Source organism: Mesoplodon bidens (genome assembly GCF_964165515.1).
Source record: "Mesoplodon bidens genome assembly, chromosome: 10".
NCBI lineage: Eukaryota > Metazoa > Chordata > Mammalia > Artiodactyla > Ziphiidae > Mesoplodon > Mesoplodon bidens.
The window spans coordinates 7,859,672-7,875,096 of record NC_138172.1 but is presented as its reverse complement, the minus strand read 5'-3'; the positions used below and the strand labels follow the sequence as shown (position 1 = coordinate 7,875,096).

At 44.0% G+C, this 15,425-nt stretch overlaps 1 protein-coding gene across 17 annotated transcripts in view; it reads left to right on the top strand.

Annotated features, from left to right (window-relative positions):
• Window positions 1-8,915, top strand: part of SETD5 (SET domain containing 5) — an 83,764-nt gene extending 74,849 nt beyond the window's left edge. For all 17 annotated transcript variants that reach the window (XM_081245026.1, XM_081245029.1, XM_081245016.1 and 14 more), the window contains 5 exons: window positions 1,210-1,680; window positions 4,239-4,537; window positions 5,423-5,556; window positions 6,032-6,120; window positions 6,450-8,915. In XM_081245026.1, coding sequence (XP_081101152.1) covers window positions 1,210-1,680; window positions 4,239-4,537; window positions 5,423-5,556; window positions 6,032-6,120; window positions 6,450-7,058 — 1,602 coding nt within the window. In that variant the 3' untranslated portion in view covers window positions 7,059-8,915. The remainder of the gene's footprint in view (window positions 1-1,209; window positions 1,681-4,238; window positions 4,538-5,422; window positions 5,557-6,031; window positions 6,121-6,449) is intronic.
• Window positions 8,916-15,425: the final 6,510 nt, after the last annotated feature.

Genomic DNA, 15,425 nt, shown 5'->3' with positions numbered 1-15,425 from the left:
TGGAGATGTTAAATTCAGATTTTAGTGCTAGAGTTTCTTAACTGTTAAAAGATTTGGACAAACGTAGTAATGATTAACTCCATGAATCCACATGGAGCCTTTTTCCTCTTAAAGAGAAAGTTACAGTCTCTCATAACCTTTCAGAAATTAACTAAACTGTTAACCCCACACCCTTCCAGTAAAAAGTTAGTGCTAAACTCAGTGACAGGTGACCAAATTCTGAATCAGTAGGATTTTATAGATCAATGTGAAACTGAAGAAGATTGTATTCTAGTGTACTAGAGATCTTCTGGGTGTTTTTTACTCTATTTTGTAAGGAATGTAAAGCTCTCCCTCAGTTGCTAAAGATTCTAAGATAGCATAATTTGGAGGCTGACATGGTGTGTCATCTGGGTTTCTGGTACTATTCTTTCTAGAGAGTTAGCTATAGCTGACATAGTGGCAGAAAATCTTGATGTTAGGAGGTAATGATGACCAGGTAGATGGGTTTATTTTTGATACATTTCAGCATTTCAGATGCTCTGCAGTGATGAGCATTAGTGGCCTTGTGGTATGTTAACATACGTTAGAGGATGCAAAAAGAAGAATTGAGTGGCCAGAAAGTTTTATGAGAAATACATACTTAATAGTGAAAGTGAGTGAAGAACTGGTTGGTTGATGTCGTTAACTAATACCATTCTTCTTCCCTGAACCAGTAACTTAAATACTTGAATTTTCGTCTACTTTCTACTTTCTTTCACCTTTTTCCCTCCTCCCACCTTCCATCAATATTAGTTTAGAAATGAATAACACCAGAAGCCAGTTATCTTAAGACACTATTCTCACCTCTGTGGCTCCATGGGGCTCAGGTAAATCCCTAATTATACTGCCAGTCCCTGAATGTAGTGCAAGGTGACTCAGCAAACCTGATGAAAGGCTAAGCAGGCAAAATAGTCACATTTGGCCAGTTATCTAATTCTGACTTTCCCAGTATTCTCCTCCAGAAAGACTTTAAAACAATTTGGGGAAGGCCAGGATTCTTTGGTAATCTGGCATGTATACACTGGTATTACATGGGACTTTTACAGATGTTAATGGCTTTCTCTCTTCTACTTTCGTCCCTCTTACCTATTCTTATTCACCTGTGCCCCCTCACTTCCCTTCTTTTCTGCCCTTTGACTTTTTCCTTTCTCCTCTACCCCATGTCTCCGTTGATTTTTATTCTTTCAGCTTTGTCACCGAAAAGACCTGGACTTGACAAAAGTAGGCTACCTTGACTCCAACACTAACAGCTGTGCTGACAGACCTTCCCTGATCAGCTCGGGTCATTCTGACCTGGCTCCTCATCCCTCTGTCGGACCCACCTCTGAGACTGGCTTGACAAGCAGGAGTGGAGATGGACATCAGACCCTTGTGAGAAACTCGGACCAGACATTTCGGACAGAGTTTAACTTGATGTATGCCTACTCCCCATTGAACGCTATGCCTCGAGCAGATGGATTGTATCGAGGGTCTCCCCTAGTAGGGGATAGGAAGCCTTTACATTTGGATGGGGGCTATTGTTCCCCTGCAGAAGGGTTTCCCAGCAGATATGAGCATGGTTTTATGAAAGACCTCTCTCGTGGATCCATGTCACCTGGTGGCGAAAGGGCTTGTGAAGGAGTCCCATCTGCCCCCCAGAACCCCCCACAGAGGAAAAAGGTAAGTGTTTCCCATTTTATAGGCCGCTTTGAAGAACTTTAACTGAATAAGTCAACAGGTATTTACTGAATTACCACTGTGTTTTCAGCACTGTGCTCAGTGTGAGGAAAATGAAGATAAGTAAGACGGTCTCTTGGCATGTCTAGTGAAAGACTGTTTTAATATAATTTGATGAGTGTTGTAAATGTTAAGCAAATTCAAATGCCTACCATGTATGTGCCATACACGTGGCTAGGCAATTCAAAGGATAAAGCAGTGAAAAAGAATAATGCTACTTACATGTTTTATATAGTACTTCTCATGTTCTAGGCACTGTTAAGCTCTTCTTATGCATTTAACCTCACAATAATCCTGTAAGATGGGTAATTTCCCATTCTGTAGATGATGAAACTAAGGCAAGTTGAGTAACTTGCCCGTGGTCACACAGCTAGTATATGGAAGAGCCAGGACACTACCCAGGTCTGTCTGATTCCAGATTGCATGCTCTTATTGCCACCATGCTATATTGCCTCCTAGGTTCTGCCCTAATGGAGCTTATAGCAAGTCAGACTGAGTTTAGCAGATAATTGTATTAATGATGAGAAAGGAGTTGTTCAGTTGTGATGAGAACAACTTAACAGGAAACCTGACCAAGTCGGATATGTGGAGGGTACTTGAGAACAAACAAGAGGTTCATAGCCAAGTTTGAGGGGTGGTAGAGTGCAAGGTGACAGTTCACTGATTTGGCTGATCTCAAAACAGGAAGTAGGAATCAATCAGCCAACGAACTGAGGGGGTGAAGGTCTTACAGAAGAGAGAGCAGAACAAGTTAACTGTGACACTCCACTGAGTGGGCAGCAGGGATGTGATGTGGTTGTAGTTGAATGTTGCTGTGGTGGCAGGTGAATAGTGGGGATAGTCAGGAGGAGAATACAGAGGTGGGCAGAGCCAGGTCGCAGAGATCTGGTTTGGGGCTTGACTTGCAGGCGATGCCTGATCTATAAATTACAGAGCCAGAAGTGTGCTTTTTTATGTCAGTGGTTTTCAACTAGGGGCATTTGGAAATGCATAGGAGTATTTCGAGTTGTCACAGCAACTTCCATTTACTGGTCAGAGCTAGAGGTGTTTAATGTTGTGTGTGTGTGACAGTCTCACATAATTGCAAAATGTCTGTGGTCCTCTTGTTCAAATGTAGCCTAGTGGCTTTTTGTCTTTGCATTACAGTGAAATACGTTACCAGAATTTATTATTAACCCCTTTCCATGACTGTGTATAGAAAATGCATACACAAAATTGTCTTACTTTGTGTTTTTGTTATATTTTACATTTGAACAGAAAAATGAGAGCCCTAAGTGGATAAAAGAAGGAGGAAACACTGGCAGATAATTTGTAATAAAATAGCATTGCGGGGAAAATTCCCTGGCGGTCCGGTGGTTAGGACACCGTGCTTTCACTACGGATCGAACCCTGGTCAGGGAACTACTGACCACATGCTGCGAGGTGCAGCCCAAAAAAAAAAAAATAGCACTGGGTTTAGAATACTGTTGCATCAACAGCACTGACTAGCAGGAACAAAAGTGGAAACAGTCTTTGGGTTTCTGGTTCCATTTATTATGTGCAAAAGTGCAAAAGTGAAATCATGATCTGTTATTTCAGAAATATTGTTGAGCACCTGCTGTCAACCGAGTTCTGCACTGTATGTTAAAGATAAGAAGCCAAATAAACTTGGTCTTTGCCCTTGTAGAACATGACAGCTTACAAGCATACAAGACATTGTAATAGGTCGACAGGCAGTGTAAGCACAGTGTGCTGTAACAGCAGAGAGGAGGTGTACTTGGCAGGGCAGGGAAGAGGGGCTTGTTGTGGCAGTCAGGAAAGAATAAGGCGGAGGAATGGCAGATTGAGGAGAAGCTTCCAAGTACAGGCTTTCTAGAGCTGGCTTGCTAAAGTATAAACAGGAAATCTTCTCCTTTCTCCTTTTACACTAGTTTCTCTCTGTGTAAAACAGTAACAGTAATAAATCCCTGGGTATATCTTGAAAAATGGAGCACACTTAAAAACACTGAAGCATTGGCTTTTTCTTTGTGTGTGTGTGTGTGTGTGTGTTTTCTTTTGTTCTGTTTTTAAACAGCTAACTCTAGGGATTTCTGGGGAGTGAGGAAGAGCTATCAGAATCACCTAGGGGACTTTTTCAAACTACACGGACTCCCAGCTCTTCACCTTCCCTTTTCTAGGTGCTACCGTTGTTACCAATAGCTCTGATAGCACACTTTTGTTGAAGGGGACTGTAGTCTCACAGGTTTTCCTGAAGGCAGAATAAAGGTGGAGGTCCACTGGTGAATATGCCATTTTTCAAAAACGCCATCTCCTAGTGTATTCTCTTTTCCTTACCAGTTTCTGACTGATTTAAATAAGTAGCTGTGCTCAGGTCTCTCTCACACTTGGAAAAAGTCACCTGTTGGTGCCTGCTTTGTTTGCATGGCTTGCTAACAGTTTACTAGGGTTCCATCTTCTTTCCCCATTGCTAGTGATCCACTAATGATGTCTAGCTAGGGTCCTGTTTCTTTTTTCCTTCCTAGGTATCCCTGCTGGAGTACCGCAAACGGAAACAAGAAGCCAAGGAAAATTCTGCTGGTGGGGGAGGTGACTCTACACAGAGCAAAAGCAAGTCTGCAGGAGCTGGGCAAGGCAGCAGTAACTCACTTTCTGACACTGGTGCCCATGGTGTGCAGGGATCCTCAGCCCGAACCCCATCTTCCCCTCACAAAAAGTTCTCCCCATCTCATTCCTCTATGTCTCATTTGGAGGCTGTAAGCCCATCAGATTCCAGAGGCACTTCATCTCACTGCAGACCTCAAGAGAGTATCAGCAGTAGGTGGTAAGTTTATGTTTGATGCTTTAATGATTAAATTCAGGAGGGAAGTAAACATCTAGGCTCTTTACCTAAGATGTATGGAAACACTTATCTGCGAAAGCCAGCCAACAGTGCTGTCTACCCTATTCAGCTGATTTAATAGTATCAGCCACAATCCACCAGCCCTACAGAAGCAAAGAATTGCCACCGAGCCTGCAAAACAACATGTTGGATGGCATATAGCTGTGGACACAGTGGAGTTATTTTTTTCGCTGGGCACTAACACTGCCTCTTCTGTTTTCTCATTTCGTGTGAAAGGTAAGTCAGGATTTGAGCTCAGTTCCCCTTAAATTAACAACAGATATCTCAGTTTCACACAGCTAGCATATACAGAGAGATGTGACACGTTCTGAAAGGATTTGTCTGGTTTAGTGGACACCGCAAATAAATAATACTAAAGTCAGGTACTGAGAGTATCAGATGAGTGAAATAAAGAATGAGGCATTTTAGGGATCTTGAACTGAAGACATGAGGTCTGAGAAAGGAGAGACATGGCTCAAGGGAGTAATGTTCATTCATCTGTGAAACATTAAACTGCTACCACGTGCCAGTCACATGAGTTCACAGAACAGAAAGTTAGCATTTCAAGATGGAGGTTAAAAGAAGTAGACAGCTTCAAATCCCCCTTTTCCTTAATTGCTTTTTTCTTTAAAAGTGTTTATTCTTAAGTGCCTGACATAGTTTGAGGCAGAGAAAATACCTTGTTTTAAATTGGTCCTGAAGAAAATAATGTTTAGAGGGTGTTCTAAGAGAATACGTTGTACAGTTTTTTGTCAGAGCTTTGTTTGTTCCAGACTCTTATCTCTGAAGTCCTGTGGCATAAACCTACACACCCTATTGCCTTCACAGGATGGTTCCCACATCAGTAGAACGACTCCGAGAAGGAGGGAGCATCCCCAAGGTCCTCCGAAGCAGTGTGAGGGTGGCCCAAAAAGGAGAGCCTTCTCCCACGTGGGAGAGTAACATCACAGAAAAAGACTCAGGTGAGCCTATGGCCTTCTGCCAACCAGGTACAGGGACACGAGCCAGGCTCTACACAATGCACACCAAATGCTGGGCTGAGGTGAGTCCATTTCTTATGCAGTTGGGCTCCCCTGTATGCAGAGTTCCAGCTCAGTCTTGCTTTCACTCTTTTGGGCTACAGCATTCTTAAGATCTAGCATTGCTTGCTCTTTGTCTGCTCTTTTTTCCCAAAGGATACCTTTATGTAACTCATCTCTCCAAAGCCCTGGGAATCACCTTGATGAAGGATGAAGAGAAAAAAGGAGACAGAAATCAGATCAGGCATTTAAAACACCCCATAATTAACCACTCCTTTTGCCCTTCTGGCATGCTGCACTCACCTGATTTGTCAGAAGGAGAGCGGCATGGGTTGGTGCTGGCATTGGTGACTTGAATGAACAATGGATCTCTCACACTTATTCTAAGAAAATAAGTTGATTTTGTATTACCTTCCAGACCCTGCAGATGGTGAAGGCCCAGAGACACTGAGCTCAGCACTCTCTAAAGGAGCAGCCGTTTACAGCCCTTCCAGATACAGCTACCAGGTGAGACAAGAAGGTGCTCTGGGCATAAGAATGTGTTCTGGGTTCCAAATGTTTTGTGATCCTGGCCATCCTTTGCAGTTGAGATGCCGTCTTTGCATATAGTTTCAGCAGCTTTGGAAATAAGTCATCACCTGCTCACCTTCAGGTAATAAATCATGCCAGAAAAATTAAGTGACCAAAGACAGCTATTTTACTGTCCTTGGTATCCTAAAAAGAACAAATGTTTAAGAAGATGAAGGAGAAGTAGGATATTTTAAATATTCACAAGCCTAAATGGCTTAATAGGGACTTTTTCACCTCCTTATGCTTTTCCTCCCAACTCTTTCTAGCTCCTGCAGTGTGATAGTCCACGGACAGAATCACAAAGCCTCCTTCAACAGAGTTCCTCCCCCTTTAGAGGACATCCCACCCAGTCTCCGGGATACAGTTATCGAACTACTGCACTGAGACCTGGGAACCCCCCTTCTCATGGTTCTTCAGAATCCTCCCTCTCTTCCACGTCCTATTCCAGCCCTGCCCACCCTGTATCCACAGACTCGTTGGCCCCATTTACGGGGACACCAGGGTATTATAGCAGCCAGCCACATTCTGGAAACAGCACCGGCAGCAGTCTTCCAAGGAGGAGCTGCCCTTCTAGTGCTGCTAGCCCTACCCCGCAGGGCCCCTCAGACTCGCCGACCTCAGACTCGGTTTCCCAGTCCAGCACAGGAACTCTGAGTTCCACCTCCTTTCCTCAGAACTCTAGGTCGTCATTGCCATCAGACTTCCGGACTATCAGTCTGCCCAGTGCTGGGCAGTCAGCTGCCTACCAGGCCTCCAGGGTATCTGCGGTTTCCAATTCACAGCACTACCCACATCGAGGGAGTGGGGGTGTGCACCAGTACCGGCTCCAGCCACTGCAGGGGTCGGGGGTCAAGACTCAGACAGGACTTTCCTAGGGCTTCTGGATTTGGGCAAACAGAACTTGAATGAGCCCATAGCTGCTTCCTTCCAGCTGCCTCTGGAACCTAGGCCGAGCATATTGCTGGGGGAGGGGGTACAAGGTGCCAGAGGATTGGGTCTGGTCAACAAGAAACAAGACTTGTGGTCGTGACTGGCTCTGGCCTTGGAGAAAGATGTAAATCTTGTCTGAAGCAGAGACTATAAAGAAGTTTCTCCCTGCTGTTAAGGGTACATTGTTGACAAGCAAATGGTGTTTCGGTTAGTAATGGTTCTAAGTGCAATGAGTTGTGTTGAAGCCTCCGTCTCCCATCCTTGCCTGTATCCTGTAGTCACTTGTGCAGTGAGGACATCTTTTTAAATCAAAAAAAAAGTTTTCAAAGGAAAAAACGGTGAAAAGAGCCAATCTCAAAGCCCCAAGCCATCTGAGTAGTGTTAGGGTTTTATGCACTTAAGAAAAAAGGTAGGTATATAAGAAAACCATTCCAAAAGCAGTTATCTGGCCAAGATGTGTCCACCCAAGAATATTCCTTACCTTTGTCTTAGAAACACCAAGAAAGAGGCAGGGATAGTGAAGCTTGGAGTGTGCTCTGACTGAGGGGTGCCTGGATCTCTGAGGAAGTGCTCATGGTCAACTCTTGATTATTCAGGAGCAGATTGTCCTAGTAGATTGTCTGAGCCCCCAGCTGGTACCATCCCACTCCCCATCCCCAGGCTATTTCACAGCTAGCTCAGTAGTCTATGAAGTAAGTAGGCAAAGAAAAGAGATATAACTGAGATGGGCCAATTGCATTGCTACTTATCAGCTTTTGGCAATAAATTTGATTAGGAAGGGTCCCAGGTGGTTTGGGAATTCTTTGAATTTTATTTTTTCTACTCCCAATTAATCAGGAGTTGACGATCCCCTGAGTAGGACTGCCTCCATGATTGGGGAGCGTGCACTCGTGACTGCAGGGTAAGAGTGGAAAGATAAGTTTGTGGAATGGCACCGACAGGACTGTGATTGTGTGTGGCATGTCCCACGTTTCTTTGGGAGATGCTTATTTGAGAGTGGCCCAGGTGAGAGTGTTCTAAAGCCACCCACATACCTAATAACACTGTTCTGGATGAGAGATGAGAGCAGACTGGCTTCTCCCCATCAGTGCATTGTGCCTGTTGTACACCCCTGCAGGAGCCCTGGAGCCAGCCAGGTGGGGTACACAATCTTTTTAAATTCCATACGGTTGCCAGCTTATTTCTTTCACTTGTTTACTGTAATATCCGGCGTGTTTTTATTTATCTAATTTTGTATTCAGTTATAACCATGGTAGGGGTAGCAGATATCTGACAGGTGTAATCCCTGGTGCTGCAGTGGACCTTCTTTCTTTTGGACAAGATAATACTGTGAGTCTCCCTCCTTCCTTCCCTCCAGTTTGTTTTCTCCTTTTTCCCCTCAGCCTCTTACATCCCCTTTCTTTCTACCCTCTCCTACAACTATCATATGCACAGTCTTCTCTCTTTGTGTGTGACTGTTACAAAATTTCACTTTTTCAAAATTGAAATCAGGTGTTTGCTCAAATGAGGGGAGATTTTTTTTAATGCTGAGACTTCAGCAGAATACTTTTCTTTTTGTTTCCCCCACAAACCCATCAGTCTGGGAGAGCGTTGGGAGTGGAAATCATGTTGCCTGGGATGCTGGTTTCTTTGTATATTATATAAAACGTATGTAAATGTCTCTCCATTTGGGCTGGGGTTTGCATTCTCCCCTTGGCTGTTAACCGAGGGGAGAGGCCAGCGGGCAGGCGGCCCTCACCCTGCCTGGCACGTGCAGAGACCCCAGCCACTCTGTGTGGGCAGGGTGCTGTCAAGACCAGACCTCTGGGGGGGGGGTGGGGGCGGGGGGGGGGGACTCTTGGAAGGGAAGAAGTATCACTTCTTTCTCAAGTGGAGTGTTTACACCTTGCTGTAACATTTGAACTTTCACAAGAGATGTAATAATTTTGATAATAAAATTCTTAACCATAATAATCATAAGTTGAGAACTTCTTTGTCCAGTTCTGTGACCTTGGCTTGCCTGGTTTTCCTAACGCTGTCCTTACTTGAAGAGAGCAAAGATGGACCCACATTCAGGAGACTGTGCTCTTGGTGGTGTTTTGTCCATAATGGGGTCAGGAATACAGACTGATCTTCCTTCACCATTTTATGATTAAGATCAGGCTATAATGCATTACTAAACAGCTACTGAGTGCTAGGCTATATGTAAGGTGCTGGGAATATGAAGATAAGACAGCCTCCTTCTCTATTACTAGGTACGTTACTTTCGATGTGATATAAATATTAGAAGCTGAACTGTATTAAAGAAATAAGCAAGTGCACCTTGTATACAACTTCACAGTTAACCAGGCTCTTCCATTTATGTCATTGGTTGTCTCATTCATCCTTAGAATGTGTTAAGGTAGGTATATTATTCCCATTCTATAAGTTTTTATTAGTTTCAGAGGATATAATGTGTCCAAGATTTCTCTCTTCTAAATGGCAGGCTCCAACTGACAGTCTTGAAAATTTTGCAGTTTACCCAGGAAACAAAAAGAGATAGCTAGAGATGCTTTGAAACTGACTAGAAATCACTTAACTAGCAGGAAAAGTATATCATTACCAGTTCTTGCCTTAAAAAGCAGTCTAGGGCTTCCCTGGTGGCGCAGTGGTTGAGAGTCCGCCTGCCGATGCAGGGGACACGGGTTCGTGCCCCGGTCTGGGAAGATCCCACATGCCGCGGAGCGGCTGGGCCCGTGAGCCATGGCTGCTGAGCCTGCGCATCCGGAGCCTGTGCTCTGCAAGGGGAGAGGCCACAGCAGTGAGAGGCCCGCCTACCGCAAAAAAAAAAAAAAAAAAAAAGCAGTCTGGGCTTTTTAGCCTTCAGGCATCATTTTGATGGTGCATGGTTCTCTGTTTACTAAAGGTCACCCTGAAGAAAAAAATGCACTATTGTCCAAATGGAGTAGGCCATTTACTTTGAAACTACACTGATGATCAATTCATCAGCACAGCCTTCATAACCTGCTATAAGGCTCAGAGACAGAAAGGTTCTTGTGCTGAAGATGAATAAAGGAAACAGCTTGGAGAAAAAGCTTAGGTATTGAAGGAGATGGTGTTCCCCTATAACTTTTCCCTGCTCCTACACTCAAAACTTACTCTGAGATACAAAACCTTGGGCAACTTTATAGGAAAATTACACATCCCCCAGAGCCTCAAAACACCAATAGCCACAAGACCTTCATGGTATCACGTTCTGTTCCAGAGGAAGCAATGGTGTGTCTGATGGGTCTCAGAACTCCAAACGAGCACTCACTTGGAAGTTCAGCGAGCCAATTTGAGAACAACAGTCAAACTAGAAGGGATTTGCAGTGCGTGCAAAGGTGCTTGGGTAAGTCTGAAGGGGCTGGAGCAGTCTGGGCCCAAGATAGTTCTAAACAGCAAAGCTCCCAGGACAGAGCTCCACACTGAAAAGAAACTCCTGATAGAATCCAAATTGAGCAGGAGAGGTGGAGGATCACATTAAAGTATTTTGAGTGAGTGAAACTAGGGTTGTCCATAAAAGTGTTAAATAACTTACCTTGTTCTTTAACTCCCGAGAGAAACAGTTGGTCATAGATTGTTCTGCTGGGGCTTCCCTGGTGGCGCAGTGGTTAAGAATCAGCCTGCCAGCACAGGGGACATGGGTTCAAGCCCTGGTCCGGGAAGATCCCACATGCCACAGAGCAACTAAGCTCGTGTGCCGTAACTACTGAGCCTGTGCTCCAGAGCCCAGGAGCCATAACTACTGAGCCCACATGCCACAACTACTGAAGCCTGCTCGCCTAGAGCCCATGTTCCACAACAAGAAAAGCCACCGCAGTGGGAAGCCTATGCACCACAACGAAGAGTAGCCCCCGCTCGCTGCAGCTAGAGAAAGCCCACACACAGCAATGAAGACCCAACACAGCCAAAAATAATATAAATAAATAAATTTGTGAAAAATTGTTCTGCTGAATGTCAACTGCTATTGTTTGCACAGTCCATATTTTAATATTTTACACACAAAAATGTGCGGTAGAACCTTGCAACTAGAAAAAAATCATGCCTCCCTTTATTTACCCATAAAAACGGGTAACAGAAAGTACCATAGTCAAATTCCATACAGTTACAAGAAAGGAGCAGAGTAATATCCCCACAGATGAAAGCATGCTAATGGAGTAGGACAGGAAAAGGAAATAACAGGTATGTGGATTGGGGAAACAGAAATGACTGTTCACAGAGGAGGACAGAATTGTCTTACAGAAAATCCAAAAGAATTGACCCTCCCCCACAATAAAAAGATGCAACTAATAAGCAGTTATAGCAAGGGTGCAAGGTATAAGGTTAATGATACAAATGTCAGTTGCTTCCTTATATACAAACAACTGGAATTTGAAAGTTTAAACAATAACATTTACATTAGAACCGAAAAAATGAAATAGGTATAAATCTAACAAAATATCTAGAAGACCTATATGGGTAAAACTACAGAATTCTTGATGAAAGAAATCAAAGAACTAAATAAACAGATACTCCATGGCCATGAATGGGAAGACTCAATGTCAGGATGTCTGATCTCAACTTGACCTTTAGATTCGTAATCCCAATCAGAATTCCAGCAGATAGGGCCTCGCTGGTGGTGCAGTGGTTAAGAACATGCCTGCCAATGCAGGGGACACAGGTTTGAGCCCTGGTCCGGGAATATCCCACATGCTGCAGAGCAACTAAGCCCGTGTGCCACAACTACTGAGCCTGCGCTCTAGAGCCCTACAACTACTGAGCACACGTGCCACAACTACTGAAGCCCGCACACCTAGAGCCCGTGCTCTGCAACAAGAAGCCACCGCAGTGAGAAGCCTGTCCACCACAACCAGAGAAAGCCCGTGCAGCAACAAAGAACCAACACAGCCAAAAAAAAAAAAAAAAAAAAAAAATCCCAGCAGGTTGTTTTTTGGATATCAACAAAATTATTCTAAAGTTTATAGGCAGAGGAAAAAGACCCAGAATAGCCAACACAGTGTTAAAAGGGAGGAATGAAGTCAGCCGGCCTTTGAGACTTACTATAAAGCTATAGTAATCAAAATAGCATGGTATTGGAATAAGAATAGACAAATAGGTTGATAGAGCACCCGGAAACAAACCCACACAATTACAGTCAACTGATACTTGACAAACAAGCAAGGGCAATACAGTGGGGAAAAGATAGTCTTCAATAAATGGGGCTGGAACAATTGGACATCCACGTGCAAAAAATGTATCTAGACACAGACCTTAAACACTCTTCACAGGACTTCCCTGGTGGTGCAGTGGTTAAGAATCTGCCTGCCACTGCAGGGGACACAGGTTCAAGCCCTGGTCTGGGAAGATCCCACATGCCATGGAGAAAGTAAGCCCGTGTGCCACAACTACTGATCCTGCGTTCTAGAGCCCAAGAGCCACAACTACTGAGCCTGTATGCCACGATTACTGAAGCCCGCACACTGCAACAAACAGTAGCCCCCACTCGACGCAACTAGAGGAAGCCTTCAGCAGCGAAGACCCAATGCAGCCAAATAATTTTTTTTTAAATGAATCAGCCTGCCAGTGCAGGGGACACGGATTCGAGTTCTGGTCTGGGAAGATCCCACATGCCACGGAGCAACTAAGCTGGTGTGCCACAACTACTGAGCCTGCGCTCTGGAGACTGCGAACCACAACTACTGAAGCCCACACACCTAGAGCCCGTGCTCCGAACAAGAGAAGCCACCACAATGAGAAGCCCGCGCACCACAACAAAGAGTAGCCCCTGCTCACCGCAACTAGAGAGCCTGCGTGCAGCAATGAAGACCCAATGCAGCCAAAAATAAATAAAATAAATAAATTAAAAAATAATACTGTATTTGCAAGTTGCTAAAGGAGTAGATCTTAAAAGTTCTCATCACAAGAAAACAATTTTTGTAACAGCGTGATGATGGATGTTGATTAGACATTGTGGTGATCGTTTCACAATATGTGTATATGTTTTATACAGGAAACTAATGTTATATGTCAATTATATCTCAATTTTTTTTTAAGTAAGACTTGAGGGACTTCCCTGGTGGCGCAGTGGTTAAGAATCCACCTGTCAGTGCAGGGGACACGAGCTCAAGCCCTGCTCCGGGAAGATCCCACATGCCGCGGAGCACCTAAGCCCGTGTGCCACAGCTACTGAAGCCCACGCGCCTAGAGCCTGTGCTCCACAACTAGAGAAGCCACCGCAATGAGAAAGAAGCCTGTGCACCACAACAAAGAGTAGCCCTCGCTCACTGCAACTAGAGAAAGCCCGCACGCAGCAACAAAGACTCAACGCAGCCAAAAATAAAATAAATTTTTTTAAAAAAAAGTCTTTTTTTAAGTGGCAAATATCGAAGACGGGCAAAAAAAGACAACATGTGTCAGTAGGTGTTTCCAAAGAGCAAAAAAAAGCAAGAGAACAGAATACCAAAAGTTACAATTCGAGAAAACTTTTCCTGAAATATTTCAAACTACAGACTGAAAGAACGTAATGCATACCTTGTAAATTCAACCAAGAATTCAAACCCAATATCAAGACATTCTAAAATTGTTGGAGTTTAAAGAAAAGAAAAAAAATCTTGGATATCTAGGCCTAAAAAGTTATTTATAATGGAAGGAAAATTAAGCTCTGTCAGGTTTTGTTTTTTGTTTTGTTTTGTTTTATGGCTGCATTGGGTCTTCGTTGCTGTGCACGGGCTTTCTCTAGTTGCAGGGAGCGGGGGCTACTCTTTGTTGCGGTGCACGGGCTTCTCATTGGAGTGGCTTCTCGTTGCGGAGCACGGGCTTTAGGCACGTGGGCTCAGTAGTTGTGGCGCATGGGCTCTAGAGCGCAGGCTCGGTAGTTGTGGTGCACGGGCTTAGTTGCTCTGCGGCATGTGGGATCTTCCCAGACCAGGGATCAAACTCGTGTCCCCTGCATTGGCAGACGGATTCTTAACCACTGCACCACCAGGGAAGTCCCTCTGTCAGGTTTTTTGACAGCCACACTTTATGGCAAAAGAGAATGGAATAATATATTTAAGATACTCAAAGAGACTGAAACAAAAGTTTCTTACCAACTATGTAGTAGCAGCAAACTGTCATCCTCATGCCAGAACCTGGGGAACTTTATTCCTGTTAATTCCTTCTTAGGAATATGTTAGAAACTGAGCTGATTTGGATGACCAAACTGTCTTAAGAAACAGCAACAGAGGGCTTCCCTGGTGGCACAGTGGTTGGGGGTCCGCCTGCCGATGCAGGGGACATGGGTTCGGGCCCCAGTCCGGGAAGATCCCACATGTGGTGAAGCGGCTGGGCCCGTAAGCCGTGGCCGCTGAGCCTGCGCGGCCGGAGCCTGTGCTCCGCAACGGGAGAGGCCACAACAGTGAGAGGACCGCATACCGCAAAAAAAAAAAAAAAAAAGCAACAGAAAGTCTGGTGGTGAGTTAATTATATGCAGTTAGCTACGTGTAGAACTAAGAATGAATGAGGAATATAAGGTGAGACTGGTCAGCCAGTGTCAGCTGGTTCATGTGACCTAGGCAATGTAAATACCGTGCAACTACAAAGAAATAAGCAGAAAATAATACGGTTTTAGCTATATTTGTGGTCTTATATATGAGGACTTTAATGTGAGAGAAAGCAAATGAATCCAATGTCCTTGAGAACCAACTAAGAGTCCACATGCCGCAACTGAGTCTGCATGCTGCAACTAAAGATCCCACGTGCCACAACTAAGACCCCGGCGCAGCCAAATAAGTAAATATTTAAAAAAAAAAGACACACCGATTTAAAGAGGCTTCTGCTAACCAACAACAACATTTTAAGCATTAATTATGATAAATGTAACGGAATCAAGTATGTTTAAATCCATGAGTTCATAATGGTACCAAAACATAATAATTGTTCATCTTGGGAGGATGTTAGGGAACCAACTCTATTTTTGAAAACTAGAAAATAAAGGGAAATACTCCAGCATTATTCTTGCCTTTCCTATACAAGTTGTACCACTAGCTGGCTAGATCGAAAATGAGGATGTTTCCCTTTATAGAAGCTTTCCCACAAATAAGAGAATGATAGATTTGGAGCATCACTATTGTTCAACCCGTAATTACACAAAAGCAATTCGATACTATGTATCTCTTGATAAAAAAACAACAACAACTATGAAACAGTCATTAAAATGTTCAAACATACACTTGAATGTGAATAAGCATCTAGATCCAATTTGCTGGAAATACAGAGAACAGAGGGAACTTGTTCAGCTAAACCACAAGAATGGAGCCAGCAAAATCCCAGCTGTGGAGCACTACCTAACAAAT